Raw genomic sequence first — 23,495 nt, 5'->3', positions numbered from 1 at the left:
GTATCTCCCACCTTGGGTTGCTTATACTATCCGATGGTGGCTGCAGAGCCCCTCATGTTCTTGTAGCTCCTCTGACCTCCCTGGGTGAACAGCCTCCATAAACACCCCCTCCTGCTGCAGGGCTGCCCCAGACACACCGAAGCCCCGACTGCGTGGATGGAAGTGGGCAATGCTTTTTGAACCACTGGGGCTGATGTTGGTGACAGCACAGGGTGAGTGGATAGGAAGAGGCAGAGCTGGGGTGGCCGCTGGGGCACCCGGGGGCTGCCCGTCCCACGGCTCCATCTGCTGCAGCGATGCCAGCTGGTGAAATAGCACGCGTTATTGGCCAGATCTGACTTTCTGTGCCTTTCTGCGGTTGCTGCAGGTTGTTTTCAATAGCTCTCAACTTACAAGGTCTTTTATTATTGAAAAAAAATTAAAGTAGTTAAAATTTGGATTAAATTAAACCAAGCGGGCTTTGTTCTCCCCTGGAAGCTGTTTATGTAACATCTGTTCTGAATAACTTTAAAGCTCAGTGCATCCCGACTGAAATAAAACGGTGAAACCCCAATGCTCATTGCGATGTTTCAGAAACATCAGCACGTGCACCCCTCCACTCGGCGTCATCCCAAACACAGCCCTGGCGCTGGGCCGGGGCCAGCCCGCTCTGTGCAGCTGGCAGAGAGCAGGCAAAAGCATTCAGAACCACCTTTACAAATCCCTGATTTTTTTTTTTTCTCAGATTAAAAAAAAAAGCGTTGTTAAACAGCGCTGGCGTTAACGCGCGGCACTCAGCCTGCCTCCCGCCTGCGCCCCGCTTTCCGCTGACCTCCGCCGCCGCCTCCTCCTCTTTATATATTCATGAAGCACAGGGACACAGCGGGTGGGGCGCGGATAAATAAAAGCTGAGTGAGCTGAAACTGCACACAGGAAGAGGAACTGTGCACGCGGTGACTCGCCGGGACGCAGCCCGCTGCTCGTCTGGGCCCCGCCAGCTCGCCGGAGAGACCACAACCCCACTGTGGGGTGCGAGGAGCGGAGAGCTGCCCTGCGTGAGTCAGCCCAGGGACGAGGTGGTGCCTCTGGGGATGGCTCCTGCCTTGGTTCGGAGCCAGGCCCACGGTGCGGCTGCTCGTGGGGCTGAGGAGCCCCAGTGGGAGCAGGGCTGGAGGAGACGCAGGGCCCCGTGTGTGTGTGGGGAGGTAACGCGGGATGCACACGGATCCGCTCTGAAATACTCAGCCTTCCCCCAGCCTGCTTTGGTGTGGAGGGATGGGTGCAGAGGGTCACCGGCGCCTGGTGCTGACGGATTATGTTGCAGCTGAGCTTTTTTTGGGAAGGGCAGAGTTCTCTGAGTTCACATGTGCCTGTTGCCTGTGATCTCTTGCTGCTCCCGTGGGCTCCCTCCCATTCTCTTTCCTTGGAGATCGCAAGGAAGGGACGTGCCTCTGGGGCTGCAGTGGGGTTTCCACCTGTAAATTAACCCCTCCAACAGGGTTGCAACAAGGCCTTCTCCTAGCTGCGGGGAGCTAGCACCCAATCAGCTCTGTGATTTGGTGCACCCCATGTGATCACAGAAGTCCCTCGGGCACCTTGTCCCCCACACTCCTTCTTCTGAGGGGCTCCGCACAGTTTTCCAGCCAGCATCCCCACCTTACCAACCCCCAGCTCCATGTCTGGGCCTTCCCTGGACCACAGGTCTGTGTGATGCGTTGCCTGATCCTGGGAGTAGCCTCTCCTCTCTGCCCTGTGCGCCGTCTTGCCACGAGCAAGCAGCATTGCAGGGGAACATACGAACGCAGCCCCTGTGTAAAGGGGACATCACTACCAGATGCTCCCCCAGCACTGAGCATCCAATTAACCCATTGCTCCTGCAGGACAGACCAGCAGTTTCACGTCTCAGTGGGTTGCTGCTAAGATGTTGCTTCTGCCTTGTGCTAAGACATTGATTTCCCTTGCACACCAGGTGCAGCTCCAAGATGAAGCCTCCATCTGGGCAAGGCATAAGGCTGGCATGCCTTCTCCTCAGCTTGGCTTCCCTCTGCCTTCCCACCCCGCTCTGGGAGGACCGAGACTCCTTCATGCAGGAGGAGAAAGCCAGACTGACAGGTGGCAATTTGCTGCTGAGCACCCAAGAGCAGCAGCTCAGCACGAAGCTCATCAGTCTCAAGAAGAAGGAGGTCACAGCAGCCTTGAACGCAGGGCAGTTCCCTCCGAGCATGCACTTCTTTCGGGCAAAAAGCCTCATTGAGCAGAGCACGGTGTTCAGCATCCTGAAGCGCATGCCAAAAGGTAGGCTTGGGCTTAACGATTGCTCATCATACTTGTCCTCTTCTTGCCTTTTGCTTTCTGTGCCAGAGCTGGGACAGAGCGTGGGATGCAGCAGAGCTTTGATTGCAGATGGGCTTCCCAGAGCTGGGAATAGTGCTGGCTGGGTAGCAGGAGGAGCCCTGCCTCTCAGCTGGGGGTAGGGGGAGAGGAAGAGGTGGCTAGATTGCATGAATGCTCATTTCCAGCTATTGTAGCATTCACCATAACTTGCAATATGGATCTTTCAGCCTTTCAAAGGCAAGGAAAGGGCAGAGGAAGTTAAGATGAAGACATCACAGACATCCATGATCAACACAGTCCTTTTTTCACACAGACACAACAGACTTGCTACCAACCAAACATGCTCAGTACTCTGGGTCGTACTGAAAAGGAGGAGAAGATATTGCAGCTGAGTGGAAATTCAAACCACTGACGCTGGGCACCAGCAAGCCCAATATCTCCACTTCTCTGAGCTGCTGACAGCTCAGTGGAGAGGTCAAAGTAATTGCTGGAGAAAGCCCTTGGCTCCTAGCTGGCTGCTTTTTCCCTCTGCATCTCTGGTTCAGTATGGAAGCATTGAACAAAATGCCTTCTTTAACTAAAGATAAGAGACAGTTGCAGTGAAAGTTGCCTATACCTCTACAACTGTGAACATGTCCACCATTCCAGAAGGTCCCTTTTTAGATGTAGAGTCCCATGACCATGCCCATGTGGCTGCCTGGATACAGGTTGGTGACTCACTTGGAAGGACTTGGCGGTCAGATTTGTTTTTCATTTGGCAGGCGGTGACACTGGTGCATGGGTGATAGGAGCTATCTGCTCACCACCCAGCGTCTCCCTCCCACTGTCCTGTGTGGGATGAGGCTCCTTGGCTTGCAACATCCTGAGCAGTTACCATAAGAGATTGGGATGCCAGAGTTGCTTTCATCTCTTCACTGCTGAATTGAGTAGTAAGGAATATAAAAGTTGGCATCTTTTTGCCTCAAGTGGAGTATCTTTGACGCAAAGGAAGAACCAAAACAAAAATCTAACATCTTTCAATCCATGATACAGTAAAATAGGTTCTCAATCTTTGCAGGAACTGTAGGTTTTAGGCTCAAAGTCACATCCTTGTAATTGCTCGAGTAGGACCTCAGCCTTGATCAGAACCCCTAGGAATTACTGTTGTTTCAAGCACTATTGCCATTCCTTTTGCTCCTTACACAGGAAAAAAGGGCAGCACTGTAAGTGGCAGGAGGATCTAGACAGCTGTGGCATGCATGTTCTGTCGCTCTGATGAGAGCAGTAGCTGCAGTTGTTCAGCATCTTAGCTGTCAGACCCTCTATAGTGCGGGATTATAGAGGCTATGTATATATTATAATCAGTTTACTACAGTTTAGAGTCCTGACATTTCAATTTGTCCAATGTTGCATGCTTACCGGCCTTTGTTCCCACTACTCATGTTCTCCCTTTGCTCCTTAGTAAAGCATCAAAACTATTTAGACAATAACATCTCCTCTAGACTAATGGAGCACATGTCTGTAAGACTTCAGCTCAACATTTCTTCCCTTTACAAAGGGGAAGTTTATTTCAAACACCATTAGCATAAGAAGTCTCTGCAAAAAGAGATGTCACCAAAACAAATGGATGGGCTGAGGAAGGTGAGCACGCAGAAGCCTCCTGTGCCAGGAAGGCTGGCAGTTGCCAACATGCTGCACAGTAGCAGAGCATGCCAAAAGCCCATGGTGCTGGCCAGCAGCAGATGCACAACACAAGCAAGCATTCATTTGATAAGGGAAGTGCATCTGATGGCAGTTCCCCACAGTGTCGCGGTCTATGATTTTGATGTATGCCAGAGTTCCATAGAGATGAAGGGAGAGACACAGACTAGATGCAAGGATTGAGGCTGGCAGTCACAAAGCTGAGATACAGAGGCTTGCCCCAGGCCTGCCTCCTGTCTAGCATACCTTGTGAACTGCTGCCTGCTGCAAAAGCTCCTCTTTCAGTCAGTAGGGCCCAAGCCAGCTCTCAGCGAAGCCAGCCTGAAAGAACACTTTCTGTCACAGTGGGGAAGCCGAGCTCCCTGTTGCTCCTCTTGCCCTTTGCTGCCAGGGAGCTGTCAAGCTCTGCCTGCCCATATCTCATGTGAGCATCCTCAGCGCAGGGAGGGAAGGCAGCACTGTCTGTGCTGGGAGAGGTCAGCCACAACCATCTGGAAGCACTTCCATATGCCCCCAAATGGGCAAACTCAAGCCCTCATGATGTTAAGCCTCCTTTCCTCTTCCCCCAAAACATCATCTCATTCGGCTTGCTTTCCCTCTCCCCAGGTGCTGTCCTCCACCTGCACGACTATGCCATGCTGAGCGTGGACTGGCTGGTGTACAATGCCACCTATCTCCCTGACTGCTATATCTGCTTCACCCACACGGGCACTGTTCGGTTTCACTTTTCCAAGCCTCACCCTCCTCACCCAGTTCCGGCCCAGTGCTCCCAGTGGGTTTTGCTGGAGACATACCGAAAACAGCTGCGTAATGTGACTGAGTTTGATGACAGGTGAGCAAGCAGGAGGTGTGGGTGCTTCATGGTGGCATTGCACGGCCAACAGGATTGTTCTGGTCCAGTTTCCCCATTTACTTGTCGCTCTGAAAGCAGGGGACTCTATTTCAAGCTGTGTGTACATAACAAGCAAATGGCAAAGAACTCAAAGCATTAAGCAAAGGAACAAGAAAGACGTTGAGGCCCTGGAGTGTGTCCAAAGAAGGGCAATGAGTTTGCTGAAGGGTCAAAAGCACAGCTCTTATGAGGAACAGCTGAAGGAACAGGGATTGCTCAGTCTGGAGAAGAGAAGGCTCAGGGGAGACCTTATCGCTCCCTACACCTCCCCTGAAAGGAGGTTGTAGTGAGGTTGGTGTTGGCCTCTTCTCCCAGGTAGCAGCAAGAGGATGAGCGGTAACAGCCTCAAGTTGCCTCAGGGGAGGTTCAGATCAGATATTAGGAAAAAAATTATTCTAAGAAAGAGTGGTGAGGTATTGGAACAGGCTGCCCAGAGAAGTGGTGGGTTCAGCATCCCTGGAGGTGTTCGAGAACCGTGTGGATGTGGCACTGAGGGACATGGTTAGTGGTCATGGTGATGATGGGTCAACAATTGGACTAGATGATCTTAGAGGGCTTTTCCAACCTTAATAATTCTATGATTCTAAGAACACCAGAATTAGAAGCTACTAACTTTGAAGTTTTCTGTTGCACCTCTACTTTGGTCTGTTGTACAGACAGATTGAAGTCAGTGGTTTAAGTTGCTTTACGTGACCTGCCCCACTCTCCCTCAGCACCCAAGCTGGATGTGCTTCCAGCAGGGAACAGGGCTCCATGGGGAAGGACCTCACCTCACCCACTGAGGTAACCATGAGGAGGGCAGGCAACTGAGACACTCAGTCTCAAGAGAGATCTCAGGCATGGAGGCATGCCTGTCCCCAGAAAAGGAGGTAGGTCTCAGACAGGGCACTGGTTGAGTCAACGAACCCTGTACACAGGTTCTGTACCTGCCAGCACACCCTCTGCTAGCAGAGCTCCTCTCCTCCAGGTCAGGCCTCCCATAGCCATCTGGGAGCTCATGGCCCAGCCTGCACCTCCAAGCATCATTCACTATTCTGCAAGAGCCCCCTCCCTGCTGTCAGCCTTTTATCAGGACCAGGTGTGAGCGGACTGCCCAGAAACCACCTCATATTTAATGACTTACAGGTGGGTGGGAATGGCCTGGCTCACCCTGCAGACATGGTAACAGGAAGACCAAGCCTGATTTCCCCATCCTGGGGTTGTTCATCCTGTGACAAAGCCCTGCTGAAAGGCCAGGGGGGACGTGTGGTTCTGTGTTGTGTTTGGGGGCTGGATAGCATGCACTAAATAATGCATGAAGGCAAACAGTGAGTGATGAGGACAAAGAGAAATACTGAGTTGTGAGATAGTCAGGGAGCACTACTGTCTGCTGGGCTCCAGGAGACTGGAGTCCCGTGCAAAAAAATAGTGTGTGGTACAATGTAGTTGAAGACAGTATTGTGGAGATGGCACACAAGGGGAAAGTGGATTAAGTTGACACAGGTGACCCTAATTATGTCACTTCCTAAGTGAGACTTCATGGTTTTGACTGTAGTGCCCTGCAGTGAGAGGGTGTGCACATGTGCTTCTAAATAGAGACCTCCTAGGTCCATACCCCTCCGCATGGAAGCTGTGGGGCTCTGTGCTGCAGCATGAGAAGGAGGTCAGGCTGGAGGCCGAGGAGCTATCAGGTCAGCTCCTGTCCTACACAGGTCTTGGCCTCTTTCCAGAATGGAAGGAGAAGGTAGTGCCAGGCTCAGGGCTCCCAGCCTTCCACATCCTGAGGCTGTACTGCCCTGATTCATGGTGGATAAAATAAGATCCAGTGAGAAGTCATGTATTCACATCTTCCAAAGAGAAAACTGGTTCCCCATTCCTTCCATTTCTTCTGGGAGTGATGAGGAAAGTCCATGGCACCAACAGTCTTCAGCCGCGCCAGAAGACCAATAAATAATGTGCAAGAGATTGGATGTCAAAACAGCTCCACTTTTTTAAAGCACAAACAATTGCTCTGGGTATCTCAGACCATTGTGTAGACCAACTCATGAATTGTATTTGGGTGTAGTTGTATTTACATAGCCTGACATCCCCTCCTGGCTGAGGCTATCAGCCAGGCATTCTGTACTGCAAAGGTCTCACAAAGGGCAGAAGGGGAAACCAAGGCAAAGACCAATGAAGTGATTGTCTTCAGCAAATGGGTGCCACAGCCAAATACAAACGTGGATCTCCTACATCCTGGGTGCTTGGATTTACAGTGTTCTTCCTTTCTCGCATTTCTGTGCTCATCGCAAAATTGCAAAGGAGTCACTGCACATAATGAGCAAGCACAGGAACAACAGCCGCACTGAGGCACGTCCCCTCTTATTTTGATCTTATCCCTGGGCACTAGTCTGAGGGTTAGGAATGTTTTTGGCCGCCTGAAAATAGGTCTCTAGCCAGGAACTGGCCCCAATCTGTTCTGCTTCTCAGTTCCTGGAAACCCTCCCAGCCTTTCGAACATGTGCATCCCAGGCTACCTCTCTTCCTGTGCTCCTCTTTGCCCTTGAGCACTGACAAGCTGAGGGAAAGCAGATGTCAGAGGGAGGAACGGATGGATAGTTGGGTGCTTTCAAAGAGCTATCTAGGGAGCATGGCAGCTGGGAAGGGTTCTCCTACAGGATAGCACGGATCAGCAAATGTGAAGGAATAGGGAGAATGTTTCCCAGAGGCTGCTCTGCACCTCTCTTACCTTCCCACATTCCTGTCCAGGAAGGCAAGAGGGTGGGAGGAAGCCACGTGACATTTCTGCTGTTCGTATTTTTGTGTACATTTACAGATAGATATCCACATACACATGTACATTTATATGCGCATTGGAAGCCTGTTTGCCTCAAAAGAAGGTTTTGTCATTCACATCCAAAACACAAGTCGTATGGGCCAAGACCTGAGAGTATCCCGTTACTGGTAAGCTTCCAAAAGGATGCTGCCGGGACAGTCAAGACACCACGGGTTTGGAGACAGAGAAAGGCTGGAAATTTTACTTTGAGGTTTCAAAGAATCCTCACTTATTTACTTGTCAATCAATTAAGATACAGGAGAATGCCATTTTTTTTCCTCAAAAAGCAACACGATCACCACGATCTCTAAAGCGAGGGCTGACAATGGGCATGCCCCCAGATATTTAAGGGAAGCGGCGCTGACATGCCAGATATTTGTGAACCCCCCCCTGCCCGAGGGTGGGGGCCATGCCCCGCGGCACAGCTCCCTGTCGCAAGGATGAAGTCATCTGCAAGCAAGCTGACATGCGGCTCGAGCTGCGGGAGAATCCCCTGGGCGCCAGCAGACCTCCATCACCTCCCCTCTGTGCCCTCCACTGCCTTATCTCAAGGAAAATAGGGCAGGAGACACACACAAAAAGTGTACACAAAACCCCACCAGAGAAACAAAGCACTCCACTCTCTGTACAAGTCTCCCCTTGGGGAGAAAAAAGGGGAAGAGAGAGAGACAGAAAGAGAATGAGCCACATGTGACAGATGTTAGCCACTCTATTTAATGCACCACTGGAAGACATTCAGATACTATGGCGAGGAGCGGGGTATAATTACCCATGGAGGAAAGAAACAGAAGCAGGAAAAAGATGCTCTTTAAAAACAAGACAACGAACCATTCACTTTTGCATTATATAGTTCAAGAAAGCAAAACAGTTAGAAAAGAGCAGGAAAAGAGAAAAGCAAAAACGTGGTTGAAAATGAATAATCCTGAGCTGATTGTTTTCGCTGTGCCCCTTTGGGCATACGCATCGCAATAGCATCGTTCACTGCCTATATGACATGACATGGAAGGCTATTTGTAGTCTGCACCTGATCACTGGCTGGGGTCCATTCTGGAAAACAAGCAAAAGTGTCTTTATGAAGCTTTGCTTCATCTGCATGAGCTCCTCATGGCGAAAAATTATCAGCTCGAACCCTTAGGAGATTATCGGGTTATCAAGGCTGGGTCAGCACTGCACCATAAATCTTCAGCAGTTATAGGGATCAATAATCGGTCTCAAAGGAAAGGGGATTATAAAAAAACGTTACTTGATTGATGTGCTTTTAGGAGCAGGGTGGTGTGAGGATTTATAACCCAAGAGCACAGGCTGGGTAAACAACCTCTAGTCCGTACAGCTCGAGTTTAAAACGGCACGAGGTGGTGGGGAGCTGCCCTTCGGCCAGGGCTGGGGTAATGACAGCAGGGAGCACTGCCACATCTGCTTTCCCAGAAGCTTGCCAAGGTGCTTGGCTCTTCCCATGCCGCATCTCTTCCAGCACACTGTCTCACTGGAAGCCACCAGTGGATGAGCTCCTTACAGATGCCCCCAGTTCTGGGGTGATGCTCCAGTATCCTTCCCCGAGCTGCAAAGCCATAGCAGCACAGAGCATCACCCTTGTGCCTCCCTGGGCACGGCAGCGCTTCTCTGCCAAGTCACATTGCTCGCTGGACTTATCTGGGGATGTCAGCCTTGTGTGATAGCGCAGTAGTGACCCCACTGTAATGCATAGGAGGGCAAAGCTGAAGGTGCTGTGAATTTTCTGACTGGCTGACATTTCAAAGCTCATCCTCAGCATGATCCAAGTATCTTTGCTTATGTACAATTATGTTTCTGAAATAGTTCCCAGCAAAGAAATTAGCTGAGTGAAGAAGAAATGAAACCACAGCTGCAGGAATAGGGCCCCGAGGGAGGGGAGCGGCAGCCAGCAGGCAGGTGCTGGGGAGTCGGCTCCATTGTATGGTTGGGATGGAGGGATGAAAAAGGATGTCCCATGTCTTCGTTTATGGGTCTGGTCCAGATTACGTCTGTGGGAGGGAGACTTCAAACACCAAACGCTATTAAAAAACAGTAACTTCTATCAAAGGATGCCAGGTTTGTTTCAGTGGAAAGGAGGAAAAGATTTCTGGTTCTCAAACATTTCCTCTCTGCCCATGTAATCTGGCACATTTTGATAAAAAGAAGGTACTGGGGAAAGTTACAGGTTACAAGTTACAATGGTGGTGGTCTTGGCATCTCCTGGAGACTGCCCGGTGAACAGATGTGTAGGTGTCAAAATATTTTACATGCATTAAAGATGCTTGGGAGAATATATGGTCTGCAGGAGTAATGTATTAGCCTACTTTGAATTAAGAATACTCCTGTGTAACAGAGTGCAATTCTTAGGATATAAAAACCATCATGCTTGCTTTTCTAATTCTCTTTACTCCAAGATCAAAAAAACATAGATTCGCTGAACCATAGAACCATAGAGTTGTTTGAGTTGGAAGAGACCTTTAAAGGCCATCTGGTCCAACCCACCTACAGTGAACAGGGACACCCACAGGTAGATCAGGTCCAGCCTGACCTCGAGTGTCTCCAGGGATGGGGCATCTACCACATCTCTGGGCAACCTGCTCCAGCGCTTCACTGCCCTTATTGTAAAAAACTTTTTCCTTATATCCAACCGAAATCTCCCCTCTTTTAGTTTGAAACTATTTCCTCTTGTCCTATCACAGCAGACCCTGCTGAAGAGTCTGTCCCTTTCTTTCTTATACCCCCCCTTTAGGTACTGAAATGCCACTCTCGGGTCTTCCCAGAGCCTTCTCTTCTCCAGGCTGAATGGCCCCAGCTCTATCAGCCTGTCCCTGCAGGGGAAGTGTTCCATCCCTGGGATCATTTTTGTGTCCCTCTGGACATGCTCCAGCAGATCCACATCTCTCCTGTACTGAGTACTCCACATCTGGATGCAGTACTCTGGGCGAGGCCTCACCAGCAGAGAGAAGAGGGGCAGAATCACCTCCCTGACCTGCTTGCCTCACTTCTTTTTGGATATTCCCTCAAAATGATGGGTACTTTGAATGTCAGGTGTTATCCAGCTCAACATGTAGTGCATGACTTTTTATCTGTCACAAGGTACAGATATCATCTGTACCAGTCATTAGAGGAGTTAAAATAGCTGGAAGAAAAATGATCTGAATGTCTGCTATCTGTTGCTGTACCTGTACGACTTGCGGTATTATCAGTCTTTGGGTTAGGTATTAGGCCCCTGCTGCGGCAGGCACTGCTTTGCTTCTTCCCCTGGTCCTCTTTGATGAATAAGTCCCTCTTTTTGCATGCTGAAAGCCAGCTGACTTCCTTGCTCTCCTGATTCTTCCTCTTCCCTTTCCCCTTTTCTGCAGCTTGCTGAGGAACTTGACCCTGGTGACGGATGCCCCGGAGCTGGCCTACCCTTCCCAGGCTTTCATCTGGAAAAGGTTTGAAGAAGTCTTTCTCATCGCTTCTGGACTTATCTGCTATGCACCTGTGTTCAAGGCCTACTTCTACCAGGGGCTGCTGGAGCTCTATGAGGATAACATACAGTATGTTGAGATAAGAGCTATCCTGCCTCCGGTATGTATTTTTTGGCTTCTCTAGTATTCCTTCAAGTCTTTATTTCTCCAAAACTTTTCTCAAGCCCTAGCTTGAATTTAGTTTTTGGATGTTTGCATACCTGGCCTTGTCAGGATGCTGGAAGAGCTTTGTCATATTCAAAGGTCTTTGCAGGAGATTTGCATGCTCGAGGGCTTGGAGACGAGAGATGCTTTGTTCTTAATGGTTAAGGAAGATACTGACTGTGGCAACAGTACAGACTGCCTTGTACCATCTGACTGGAGCTGTGTCTGATCTTGCCATTTGGGAAGATGCACCTTTGCTCTGTCTGTGCCAGAATCACCTGTTCTGGAATACCTTCCCACCTGGAGCAGAGACTTATTCTGGAACAGCTTCAATATTTTAATTTATGGCTTATTTCAGAATAACTTATCTGAGCAGGTTACTATACCAACTGCAAAACATAGTCTTCCACTGCAGGCAACCTAAAATTCTGGCTAGGAGATGCTCCTTGCATTGCTGCTAGTGCTGAAGTCTGCTGGTGACAAGTCAGACTTCCTCCCTGCTGCCAGCCAGGCCATCCAGCAGTCCCATGCTGCCCAACACCTTCCCCAGTGCCTCGACCCCACTGCGGCTGCAGCAGCTCCCCATGCTCAGTGGCTGTTTCCGTTTCCCAGGCACATTTTCCATCCTGCTCTTTAAGCAGAGTGTGAGGGAGAGAGCGAGGCAGCTGCATGCCTGGGGGCCCTCTGCCATGCTGGGGCAATAGCACCCGCGCTGCAGGAGCTCGCCTCGCAACAAAACCCGCCAGGAGCGATCACTGAAGTAAAGTAAATGAAAGCCGGGATTTAGTGCGAAACAGCAAACACTGCAGAAAAGCCCCCCAGCTGTGTTTGCAAGTTCAGCTGTGCAAAGCCTCAGCTTCCCACGAGCAGCAGCAGTGGAAATGTCGCTGCGATATCTGCAGCCACCCGGGTGCTGGCAAGGAGATGGCAGGAGGTGATGGGGCACTGGGCTTAGTGGTGGGCAGCGCAAGGCAGCAGCACAGAGGGCTGAGCGTGGGAAGCTTGATTCTTGTAGCACATACTGTGGAGGAAGACTGCTCCTTGTTTCTTGTAATAAAACCTCTCCTCTAACTCCTGCTTGCCACGTGCTTCTGGCCCACAGGTGTACGAACTGGACGGCACTCGGCACAACAAGTCCTGGTCAGTGGCAGCGTACCAGGAGGTGAGCAGGAGGTTTGTGCAGGAGCACCCCGATTTCCTCGGAGCAAAGGTTATCTTCACGGCACACAGGTAGAAAACGAGAGCTATCCAAACAGGGCTTTCTGAGGGGTGGGCTGGAAATGCTGCCATCGCTTAGCGATGCCACACCTGCGGTTTTCCCCTGGGAATGAGAAGTCCTCTATATAAGACTGCATATATGTGAAATAACTAGGGGGGGTCAACCCATGGTGTGTGCCTGCAAGATGAGCAACTGTGTCGAGTCCCCACGTGCAGGATCGAGCAAGGGGAAGGCTTTCACACGATCGCACTCACCATCCCCGTGGAGCCGAGCAGGGATGGCAGTGCCCGAGTATGGGCACAGGGCACGGCAGAGGTCCTCAGAGGACCCTGTGAGTGCTGTTCCCTGGCAGCCTACGTACGCTATGTTCGTGCCGCTGCTCACAGGCAGGCACAAGGCTGTTCTCCAAGTCAGCCAGATGCCACAAAGTCACGTGAGGTCATCCTGAGCAAACACAGGATACCTCTCAGTGGCACTTAACTCACTTTGTCTCAGCACGGTGAGGTTTCCAGTTCAGAGCTGGCTTGCTTCTGGCCAGCGTGGGAATGGACAGAGCCCCTCTGGAAAATGCACTTTGATGTGCAGGTCCAGCAGGGCTGAGGGAAAGCTGAATTTATAACTACTGAAATGCAGCTGCTGTCCCAACTCCCACTAAAATGGTGGAGAGGCAAAAACAAACAAACAAACAAACAAAAACCCACAACTTTTTCTCTCTGTGCTGCAGTGTTCCTTTCTTGGTGTAAGAGAAAAGCCAGCGAGTGTTAGCCAAGCATGCCTCACCTCAAGTGACAGAATTGTCTAGCCAGGCATTTCCTGGTCATTCAGAGGTTTCCTTTCATAATATCAATTTTATTCTGCTGTTACTCTGGAGACCTGAAGCTGGCTGTCAGATTCAGGAGCAACTCTGCATTTTGGAAATAGTCCTGAGGGTTCCAGTTCACAGCTCAGACAACCCCAAAGAAGGCAGGTCTGTGGATGTGAGCTTGCTCATTGCTTTCTCTCTCTTGCTCTTCAGGATGCTGAATGTTTCCCAGATTAAAGAAGCCATCATCACCGCCATGGAACTCAGAGCCCACTTCCCAGACACCCTGGCAGGCTTTGACTTGGTAACTGAATTTCCTCTGTGGCTTTGAGTTAACCCCTAGAGATACAGTGTAACTATGTGTAAATATGGCATGTGTTATACCAGAGCCAGATCCTCTCCTGCTGTACTGAAATCAGTGTAAACAAGTCAAAAATCCTCTAGCTAAGGATATTGCTGGCAGTAATTGACAAAAACAAACAAACAAACAAAAAAACCCTGAAAGAATCAGCCCCATAGCTCCTACTCAGAACACAGCACTGTACTTTTCAGTGCGGTTGGCACCATGCGGTGTTTTCCAGCTGTAGGACCCACCACCTTCCAGGGCATGTTCAAAAACACAGTTTTTCTTTCTCCTCCCCAGGTTGGCAATGAGGATGAAGGTCATTCTTTATGGGAGCTGAAGGATGTCCTGACCATCCCATATTCCCTGAGGGTCAACCTGCCTTACTTCTTCCACGCTGGAGAGACAGGTAAGCATGAGGACTCAAGGCCTGTTACTGATTACGGAGGTAGAAGGTGAAGTCTCGCAAAGGAGAGAAGCAGTAAGCCTGGCTGTATCAAGATGGTAGGTGTGTGTGCTGTGTTTTCCCTGTGCTTTTCCCCAACCAGCTTGTGGCTGTAGCACTCCTGCATGGTGCCTCTACTACCTGTGTAGGCTTCATGTTGGTCAGCATCTCTGTCCTGTGTGTAATGTGTAGTCACTCTGCAAGAGCTACTACTGCTGCTGGTCCCAATACATTGTTCAGTCCATATGGATGTTATTTATCCTAACTGTGCATGACAGTTGTGTCTGACTACTTCATTGCACTTATTAAATGTTGACATCTACAGAGAAAATGTCTAAATCTCAACTGGTTACCCTGGGCTCCCTTCACATCCATGCTTCTAAGGTGTGCTGCATCTCATCCTAATGCACAGCCATTCCCTAGAAATAACTACTTCTCTCCCTTGACTGTGAGCAGAGACCAACATGATTAGCTTAGCTGTAAGAGAAATACGGTGGACATTCACAGCCAGGTGAGATGAGTGGCTCTCTTGATGCTGGGCAATGCCATAGGCAGATTTGAATTCCCATTTCACTGAAAATGCAAAGCTGGAACTCAGAGCATGAGCGATCCCCTCACCTTGCAACCAAGACATGTATTAAGATAACCATCTAGCTGTTTGAGAAGATGCATTTCCTTGTAGCACTGCAGTGATTCTTGCCTGTCTCTGTTCAGACTGGCAGGGCACCTCTGTAGACAATAATGTGCTGGATGCTCTGCTACTGAATACCAGTCGGATTGGCCATGGACTTGCCCTCACTAAACACCCAGCAGCCAAAAATTTATCTCTGAAGAGGGATACTCCTGTAGAAGTCTGTCCCATCTCCAACCAGGTATGTTGGTAAAAGCTTAGGTCTGGGGGCTTGGACATCAAAATGGTATCTGCCATAGCAGTGAGGAGCAAAAGGGAGCTGGGGGCAGCCTGATGTTTTGTTGCACCAAGGTTGGCTCAGTTTCCTTTGCACCACGTTACACTACAGTCTGCTACATAGATGCACACTGCATGAGTATATGGCTTGCACCACCGGTTAGCTCAAAATCATTTAAAATCATATCCAGGGAAGCCTGGAAAGGCAGTCCTCCTGGTGGAGATGAGGCCCAGAGCCAGGGAGATGCCTAAAGAGACATAATAGAAAATTCTTTAAAGCTGGATGGGCTGGAAGGTGAGAGGACGAGACAGCAACTGGAAGTCCTTTTGGTTTGGTAGAATTCATAGCCAGGGGAACTCTTTTGCTGCACATTATTAGCATGATGCACACTGTCTCCTGGGCACAGCAGGATGGATGCTCAGGACAGAGAGATGCTGGGGTGGGCCTTGAGGGAGAGGACCCTGGCACCAGCTCCAGGTGCCCCAGGCTAAGTGTCAGGGCAAAGGAGTAACCAAGACTGCTCCTGAAATGCTCACATTTAAATAATAATAAATAAGCAGATGTTATTCACACTGCTAGCCTTGACTTGAGGTGATTAATTTAAGAAACCAATCTCCTCATACGGTCAATGGAGAAAAGTAGGCTCCTCCTGCAGTTATTCAGAGCACAATACCTAATATGCTTTGAATAGCCCTCAGGCTCCTCCCCAGTGTCTGCCTGCTGACCTAAGCAGCTATAGCAGGTATGCGGTGTGATGGGTGCAAACGTGGCTACAGCCATAACCTGATGTGGTGTTGTCTTCCCACCAAGGTGTTGCTGTTAGTGTCTGACCTGCGGAACCACCCCGCAGCCAGTCTCATGGCTGAAGGGCATCCTGTTGTCGTCAGCCCTGATGATCCCTCTGTCTTTGGGGCAAAGGGTGTCTCCTATGACTTCTATGAGGTGTTCATGGCCATTGGAGGGATGAATGCTGACCTGAGGACCTTGAAACAACTTGCGCTCAACTCCATAAAGTAAGTTCCTCACCTCTCGCATCTAGCCATGGCAATGCTGAGGAACATCAGCCTGCTCACTGAAAACCCACGTCATTTGGGTTTTGGTCACAATCTCCTCTGCCACATGAACCAAGCTTCTGTTTATCCAAAGCCCCCTCTGTGTGTCTCCTCCAGTAGCAGGACGCTGGGACCCCCTCCGTCCGTGCCCTTGCGTGCCTTTCTCTGTTCCAGTGTCTCCATTTTTTCTCTTTTTTTTCATCCCTTGCAAAGTTTCCTCCAGCACCTGGTTCTGGGTAGGGGAGAAACGTTATGTCCTTGGACCATTTGCCTATTTCTTCTTGAATTTGACTTGTTCTGACATTTGCCATGACCCACTGGGGAAACACAGGAAAACAATTTACCAGCTTGCAGTTTGGCTGTGTTTAACCACTTTTTCTGTTTACCCAGACAGCTGTGAATGTCCCAAAATAGTTTGACTATGGTGCCCAGGGCCTTTCTCCGCATTCCTAGAATTTTGTCCGCTTGCCAAATCCCATGCCAGTCCCAAATCCCCGCATGGCCAGGAAGAAAACAAACATTCCTATTGCCTGCCAATCTGGATCAACTCCAGGGGACATCTCAAAGCAGCAGCAGAGCTGTCTGTCCTGTATGAGGCACTGGGTGCTGCTCGGTGAGCCCTGAGCTTAAAGAGGTTGAGCTGGTGTGTTCTCATGGTGCAGCATTCAGTAGCTGTTGAAATGGCTGGGACACAGTGTTACACAGAGCAGTGTAGGTATGTCCCCAAAGGGTTAATCCGTTGCTGCTTCCTGCCTTTTCATTGCGGTCACTGATCTTGGAATAGCTGCCTCCTTGACTCCTGTCTGATACAGGCTTTTCAACTCCTCGCAGATACAGTGCCATGCTACCGGATGAGAAAGCCAAGGCCAGAGAGGTCTGGCAGAAAAAATGGGACCAATTTGTGGCTGATCTTGCTGATAGCTTGTTGATGTAGCTTTAGAAGGGAGGAGACCCGCCTCGTCTCAGAAGGCATTTGGCAAGCCAGAGAAAGCCAGGCTTGTTGCTGGGAGGCAGCCTGCTTCTTCCACGTGACTTGAGCAGATGAAGGAACCTCTTCGTCTCAGCCAGCCTGGGGCAATGTGGTTAAGACGAGCTTAATGCTAGGAATGAGCTGCACTATCCTGGAGAAGTCAAGGGCCAGAGGTAAAATGGAGCAGCAAGCCTCTGTAACAACACCAGCAGAATATGCCACTCAGAATAGTCAAAACAATTAAAAGTTGCCGATGACCAAATCCTGACATCCTTATTCAGGAAAAACTTGCCTTCTAATTAGACTTAGTGGGTGATTGCCAACATGAGGATCTCTGAATTTTGCCTTATCGTTACAAAATGCAGACCTTGTCCAGAAACAACTAAGACAAACATCCAGCCATTTGGGCCACTGACCTTCGGGAGAGAGAGGACTGAAAATGACTCTTGTTATGTTTAACCCTGGGCCTGCTGCCAAAATAGCACTGCTGGGTCGAAGAACCAGTCATAGGTTTGACGTCTGCTATTTCAGGACCTACCATGGCTGGAAACAAGCAGATGGAACCATACAAATGTTCCCAGACCGTGTAAGCTTGGTTGCACAGAGATCAGAAGGCAAAAAAGGGGTGCCTCATTTGCCCGTGGTTGTTTTCTTTTCTCTTCCTTGCAGAATCCTTTCCTGTCCTCTGGTCACAGGGAAGCTAAATACTTTTCACCTGAAAAAAAACCCACCTGGCTTTCCAGATTCTGTTTGACTAAATACTCATCCTGCTTTGCAGTGTGTTAACACAGGCTCTGAATTTATAGGAAGTGCCTTTTGATATCAAGGGGTTCCACTACTGGCCTTTGTTGCCTTATTCAGCCCATTCACCTTGGTGATATTCATCTCAGTGAGAACTAATCTCATACTGTGCATATCCAATGCATTCATTTGGACCTTTACAGTTACCAGTACTGTCACTAAAAGGTATTACAGCAGCTACACAGTAAATTGAGCCTAGACAAGTGGATTCCCTTGGTTAACAAGCTCAAAAATATCAGGGAAAGAACTAGTGTCAGGGAGATTAAAAAAAAAAAGTCTTTATCAGGATGCTAAATAAATCCAGCAAAATCCTTCAGTACACACACCCCAGGCACAAGCCAGGATCAACCAGCATCTCTCTGGCATTAGCACAATTGCCCTGGTTTACAGCAGCCAAGGGAGATCTTGTAAATGTTCCTGCTGAAAGGTGCCTCCTCCTCAGAGCCCAAGACTTGTGTGGACTGTTGTTTCCTGATCTGACCAGCTTGGGCAAACTGGCTCCCTTTAAGCATCCTGCTAATTGTCCCAAGCTGCCTGGTTGGTGTTTATTTCTACTAACCTTGGTCAAAACACCTTAGCAGGAGACAAATATACTCACTACAGAAGTGGATCAAGCTATGCAGCCCATGTATCCCTTGTGTGCTCAATGTTAAATGGCCCACATTTCACATGCTGCAAGCTTCTGTCTAGTAATCCAAGGCAAAACCAACAAAAACTCACCGCAAACTGAAGGCAGCTGGATTGCAGAAGCCAGCAAGGCAAGCCACTGAAAGCAGAAGTAGAAGCCAGTCACACACCGCGCAGAGCGGGAGGGCTCTGTGCTGGGCAAAGCTGGGCCTTTCCAACTGGCTGCCTTCAGCTCCAGCTCTGCCCGCATGACCCACACCTTCCTCTTACTCCCCCACAGCTGATGTTTGCTGTTCAGCCTTCTGTGGGCCTCAATGTACATTTGTCCATGGGACGAGCTTTATACTGGAAGAGGAGCTACTGTAGAAGCACCTTTCCTCCTTTTCCTTCTCCATGGGTATAGCATGCAGAGCTCAGTCTGAAGTCCCCGATGCAAGCATTCCTTTCAGTCCCATAATAACTGCAGCCTGGGGAAATGTCTAATGTGTAATCCTGCCGAGGAAAGCTGTTGCAAACAGGTGGGATGGTTGCTCACCAGTGACCTAAAGCCAACTCCCTCTGAGTCCCCTCAACATTTAAGCTTTGCTGTATGGGAAGGGAGGAAGATGTTGTATTTTCCATGAGTTTCTTCCCCCTGGCAAGCCTCATTACTGCCTGGGTGAAGCTAATAGCACATATCAGGAGCCACCAGTGAGTGACACTGTTTGGGATTACAGCATAGAAATCACTGGGGAGTTCAAATTGTACAGGTCTGAGGTGATCTACAGACAGAGCCTTCAGAAGGGTGAAACCTGACCCTACAGGCCTACGTTCGGACTTGTGATCTCCTGCTGCTGAAGGTGTCCATCTGAAGGTTGGTCAGACAGCAGACATTTTCCCATCCTGATCAGGTATGTTTAAATGTGAACCTGAACTGAATGGAGGCCTCTGACTCTACGATATAGCCTTCCCCATATCTCCTTCTGAACAGGGTGCTGCTCCCAGTAGTCCCCTTGGAAGATGAGCTGTAACTGCTTTTAGGGCTATAGAGAGTTAGACAGGAGGAGGGCTGCCCTGTTTTACAGCTGGCAACCAACTCTTTTTTAGAGCATGCCTTATTTCAGAGAAAGCTCCTAGTAGGAAGACCCAGACTGCATCTCCATCTCTCCAACTCCAGGTGTGCAAAAAAGGAGGGTTTAAGGCCGAGCCACTGCAGTTAAGAAAGTGGAATATATTCAGACATCTTTGAGGGTTACAGTAAACTTGGCTATGGGGCTTGGTTGGGACTTGGCTTTTAGCATTCACAACAACATTTTAAATGTTTTGCTACCAGTCTGTTTCCTTACCCTTAGTACTTAGTTCCCTCATCACAATTAATGTACATCATATGTAATGCTCTCATGGACATTTCCTTCTGAACGTAGTATTCATTCAAATCTTTGAACCCATTTCCACTACTTCTCTCTTTAGCAATGAACAAACAAAAAGAGAGCTGGGGATACCAGTATTTCATGCAAAGTTTTCTTCTGGAATGTGCAGCACAAGGGGGATGTTCCACGTCACTCAGTGGAGTACAATTATGAGTGAGACTGAGATGTCCTCACAGCGTGGTGCAAAAGGCAGCCTGACCTATGGGGCTAACATGTTGGAGCTGAGCCTGGGCTGCCCTCCCAGTCCCCCTTCCCCACTCCATGCTGTAGCGGCATCCAGCTCTGGGTCACGGTTTCTGAGGATTCGCCTGATGGACACGATCTGCTTGTTCCACCTCTCCTCCTATTACAGCTTTGTACCATCTCTGTGGTGGCTACAGCATGAGCAAGTAAAGGAACTATTGCAGGTCATTTCACCCGCTTCTAGCATGATTTTAACAGAGGAAAACAAGAAGGGTAAGCACTCTATGACCAGTCCATTCATTTCAAAGTGGACAAGTGCCTCCTGGAGCATCAGCTAACTATGTGGTACAGCCATGGCCTCTTTTCCCCAATCCCAATAATGGTGGGCATGGGAAGAAAGGGCCAGCTAGAGAACCTGAGTCATGGGTGGCACTGGGATGAACAGGGCTGGAGGCAGCAACGAGAGTGATGGGAGGCTGCACTGCACAAAGCAAGAGCTGATGGGGAAGAAAGACCCCCCTTCCATGTTCATCTGGGCTCAGGAGCAAGGAAGGAGAGCAGAAAAGATTCTGATTTTTCTGTACCACCTACCTCAAGTGGTCACAGGCACATATCAAACCTTACGCTCAGTCTCTCTCCCACCAGTCGCTCCCTGTGGCCTCTTCAGGCTTGATTTGTGTAAAGGGCAGGTGGACGGAGCTTTGTTAGCAGCACACCATCACAAATCCATCACTGTTTTGTGGCACAGCAGCTCACATCGCCTTTGGGGCACTCCAGTAAATGAGGTGTTTACCTCCTGGTCATTCACTGGCAGAAAATTGCTGATCCAGCACTACAAGTTGCTGTCAAAAATCATGCCAACAAAAACAGAGAAGTAAAACAGTTGGTTGAAAATAGAGGTAGGCCCAAGTGAGCCAGTGGGGCTGTATGCAGGCCTCCATCACCACAGTGGGACCAAACGGAGGCCAGGTGCTAGGCAAACCCTTCTGCCTGGCCATAAAGCACAGGGCTGCTCAGCCTGAAGTAGGTTTTTCTGCTGCAAATTGCTGAATTAGTCTCTTTCTAAGCAGCAGAAGGACATTTCCTTGGCCAGAAACTTGCAGCCTTAATTGGCTAAGTGCTTAATTCCTTTCTTTACAGGTTTGCAGCAGTTGCAATGACGGCAAGCGGATAGAGTATTTTCTGCCCGCTGAGGGACAGGCAGGTGAAGGGTCTGGCTCTCAATTCTCCTGGCCTGTCATTTTTATCAGGCCATGTCCTCCCCCTAGGTCATTACGGGATAAGAAAGGCATTTTACTGTATTTTCTCAACCTCTTGGTTGTCCATCATTCCACAGGCAGTCTGCAGCAGGGAGAGAGAGGAGATAAAGCTGGGGGGAGGGCTGGCTCGGCCCACCGGGGCCTCTGCGGGAAGAAAAGCAAGGGAAGGTGGGCTGCTTCCAAGGGGGGTGTTAGAAGGTCAGTAAGGGGGTGATGACAGGGCTGAGAGCCCGGGGAAAACAGAGCTGCAGGGTTTACACAGAAACCAAAGGAGGAGGCTGTGGGCAACCAACTGCTGTGCTTGTCTTGAAAGCGAAGGGGGTGGGGAAACGTCTAAGAGGGGAAAAAGAGTCTCCCATGGGCTGGCGTGACAGGGGCAGAGACCGCCTCTGGGGCACTAGGGGTGCTAGGGATACAGCTGGCAACAAATGTGCGCCTAGAAGGAATCCTCAGGGCCGTGTATAATATGCAGAGCCAGAGCTCTGGGTAGCAGCACTGACAAAAGCCTCAGCTCCAAGGGAAAGCCACAGGCCAGCATTTGGCACAAGGATGAGCGGACTAAGGCCTGCTGCAGCCGGCAGGGCAGGCGCTCAGCAGCCAAAGCGGGTACTGCAGGGTGTGGAGCTTGGCAGCCGTACCACTCCAGGCCTGGCCACGTGTGCCAGGCCTGACCTGTGCCCGATCACTGGCAAACTCCCTCGTGGGGGTTTAAAAATAAACACTTCAGCCTGTTGGGCTGTCTTCCTTGTAAAAATAAATACGGCGTTGCTGCCAGCCCCAGGAGCTGGGGCACACACACTCTTTGGGGGCCTCTGCAGCAGCGCGTGCTTGGCTGGGAACACGGCTGGCTCCCCACAGCCTGGCCATGAGGTGCCCACCCCGCGTGGCTCTGCTGACCCCAGGCCCCGTGCTGCACGTCGGGGGGCTGCCAGCCCCAGTCCCACCGTGAGAGTGGCATTTCCTGCTGATCCGCAGGAAGAAAACAGCACTCAACCCAAACTGCAATAGTGGGGACAGCAGCTCACTTCCCAGAGAGGGGGAGAGAGAGCAGCTCTCCATTGCAACCGACCTCCAGAGCTCGCTCCAGTTTCCCCTTTTTGCCCCGGCGTGGAGCAGTGGGGACCCCTGGCGGCTCTGCGCGGCCCTGCACGGGTGGTTCGAGGGACTGGTTGTGATCGTGCCCGAAGAGCAGTGGTCCATGGTTCGATGTCCGAATGGAGATTAGTGATGAATGGTGTCCCTCGGGGGTCAGTATGGGGAATAGTTCTCTTTAATATCTTCGAGAATGACATCGAAAGTGGGATCGAGCGCACACTCAGCAAGTTCACGGATGACACCAAGCTGTGTGGTGCAGTTGACACACTTGAGGGACAGGATGCCATCAAGAGAGTGCCAGACAGGGTCAAGCAGTGGGCCCAGGTGAACCTCATGAGCCTCACAACAAATCCTAGTACAAGGTCTGTATATGGGTCGTGGCAACCCCCACTATCAAGTACAGGCTGGGGGGATGCAAGGACGGAGCACAGCCCTGCTGAAAAGGACTTGGGGGCGGGCACCTCATGGCCAGCAATGTGCCTTCACAGCTGGGGCTGTTCAGAAGAGAAGGCTCTAGGGAGACCTGGTAGCATCCTTTCAGTATCTAAAGGGGGGGCTGTAAGGAAGAAGGGAACAGACCCACTCATTAGCAAGGTCTGCTGTGAAAGGACAAGGGGAAGTGGTTTCAAACTAGAAGAGGGGAGATTTAGACTGAGTATACAGAAGAAGCTTTTTACAGTGAAGGTTGAGAGGCACTGGAGCAGGTTGCCCAGAGAGGTGGTGGATGCCCCATCCCTGGAGACACTGAAGGTCAGGCTGGATGAGGCTCTGAGCAACCTGATCTACCTGTGGGTGTCCCTGTTCACTGCAGGGGATTTGGATCAGATAGCCTTTAAGGGTCCCTTCCAACAAATGATTCCGTGACTCTAAATTCTATAATGAGAAATCAGAATGACACTGGCAGGTTGTGGAAAGGATGTAAAAGAAGCAGCAGGCAGAAGTTAAGGCAAAGACACTTCAGGGAGGTGTAACCCACCGCCGAGATCCCTCCGGCCCCGCAGCACGGAGGGCACCGCTCGCCCCGGCCCTCCCCGCCCGCCGTCCCCGCGCCCGCTGGGAGCTGTAGTCCGGGAACTACGCGCCCCGGCGTGCCCC

At 50.3% G+C, this 23,495-nt stretch overlaps 2 protein-coding genes across 2 annotated transcripts in view; both read left to right on the top strand.

The window, feature by feature from the left end:
- Nucleotides 840–20,274, top strand: ADA2 (adenosine deaminase 2). The gene is made up of 10 exons (XM_021390101.1): nucleotides 840–1,034; nucleotides 1,949–2,274; nucleotides 4,600–4,825; nucleotides 11,033–11,243; nucleotides 12,390–12,517; nucleotides 13,522–13,612; nucleotides 13,952–14,060; nucleotides 14,811–14,968; nucleotides 15,815–16,017; nucleotides 16,888–20,274. The coding sequence occupies exons 2-10, from the start codon at nucleotides 1,962–1,964 to the stop codon at nucleotides 16,988–16,990; spliced, it is 1,542 nt and encodes a 513-aa protein (XP_021245776.1). The 5' UTR covers nucleotides 840–1,034; nucleotides 1,949–1,961; the 3' UTR covers nucleotides 16,991–20,274.
- The window catches only part of HDHD5 (haloacid dehalogenase like hydrolase domain containing 5), a 9,768-nt gene continuing 8,397 nt past the window's right edge, over nucleotides 22,125–23,495 (top strand). Inside the window, exon 1 of the mRNA XM_021390116.1 lies at nucleotides 22,125–22,724. Within this exon, the coding sequence (XP_021245791.1) occupies nucleotides 22,512–22,724 (213 nt within the window). The 5' untranslated portion in view covers nucleotides 22,125–22,511. The remainder of the gene's footprint in view (nucleotides 22,725–23,495) is intronic.

The sequence above is a fragment of the Numida meleagris genome, chromosome 1 (assembly GCF_002078875.1).
Source record: "Numida meleagris isolate 19003 breed g44 Domestic line chromosome 1, NumMel1.0, whole genome shotgun sequence".
NCBI classification, from domain to species: Eukaryota; Metazoa; Chordata; class Aves; order Galliformes; family Numididae; genus Numida; species Numida meleagris.
Note: the sequence above shows the minus strand (reverse complement) of the source record. Positions and strands in the feature narration are given on the sequence as shown.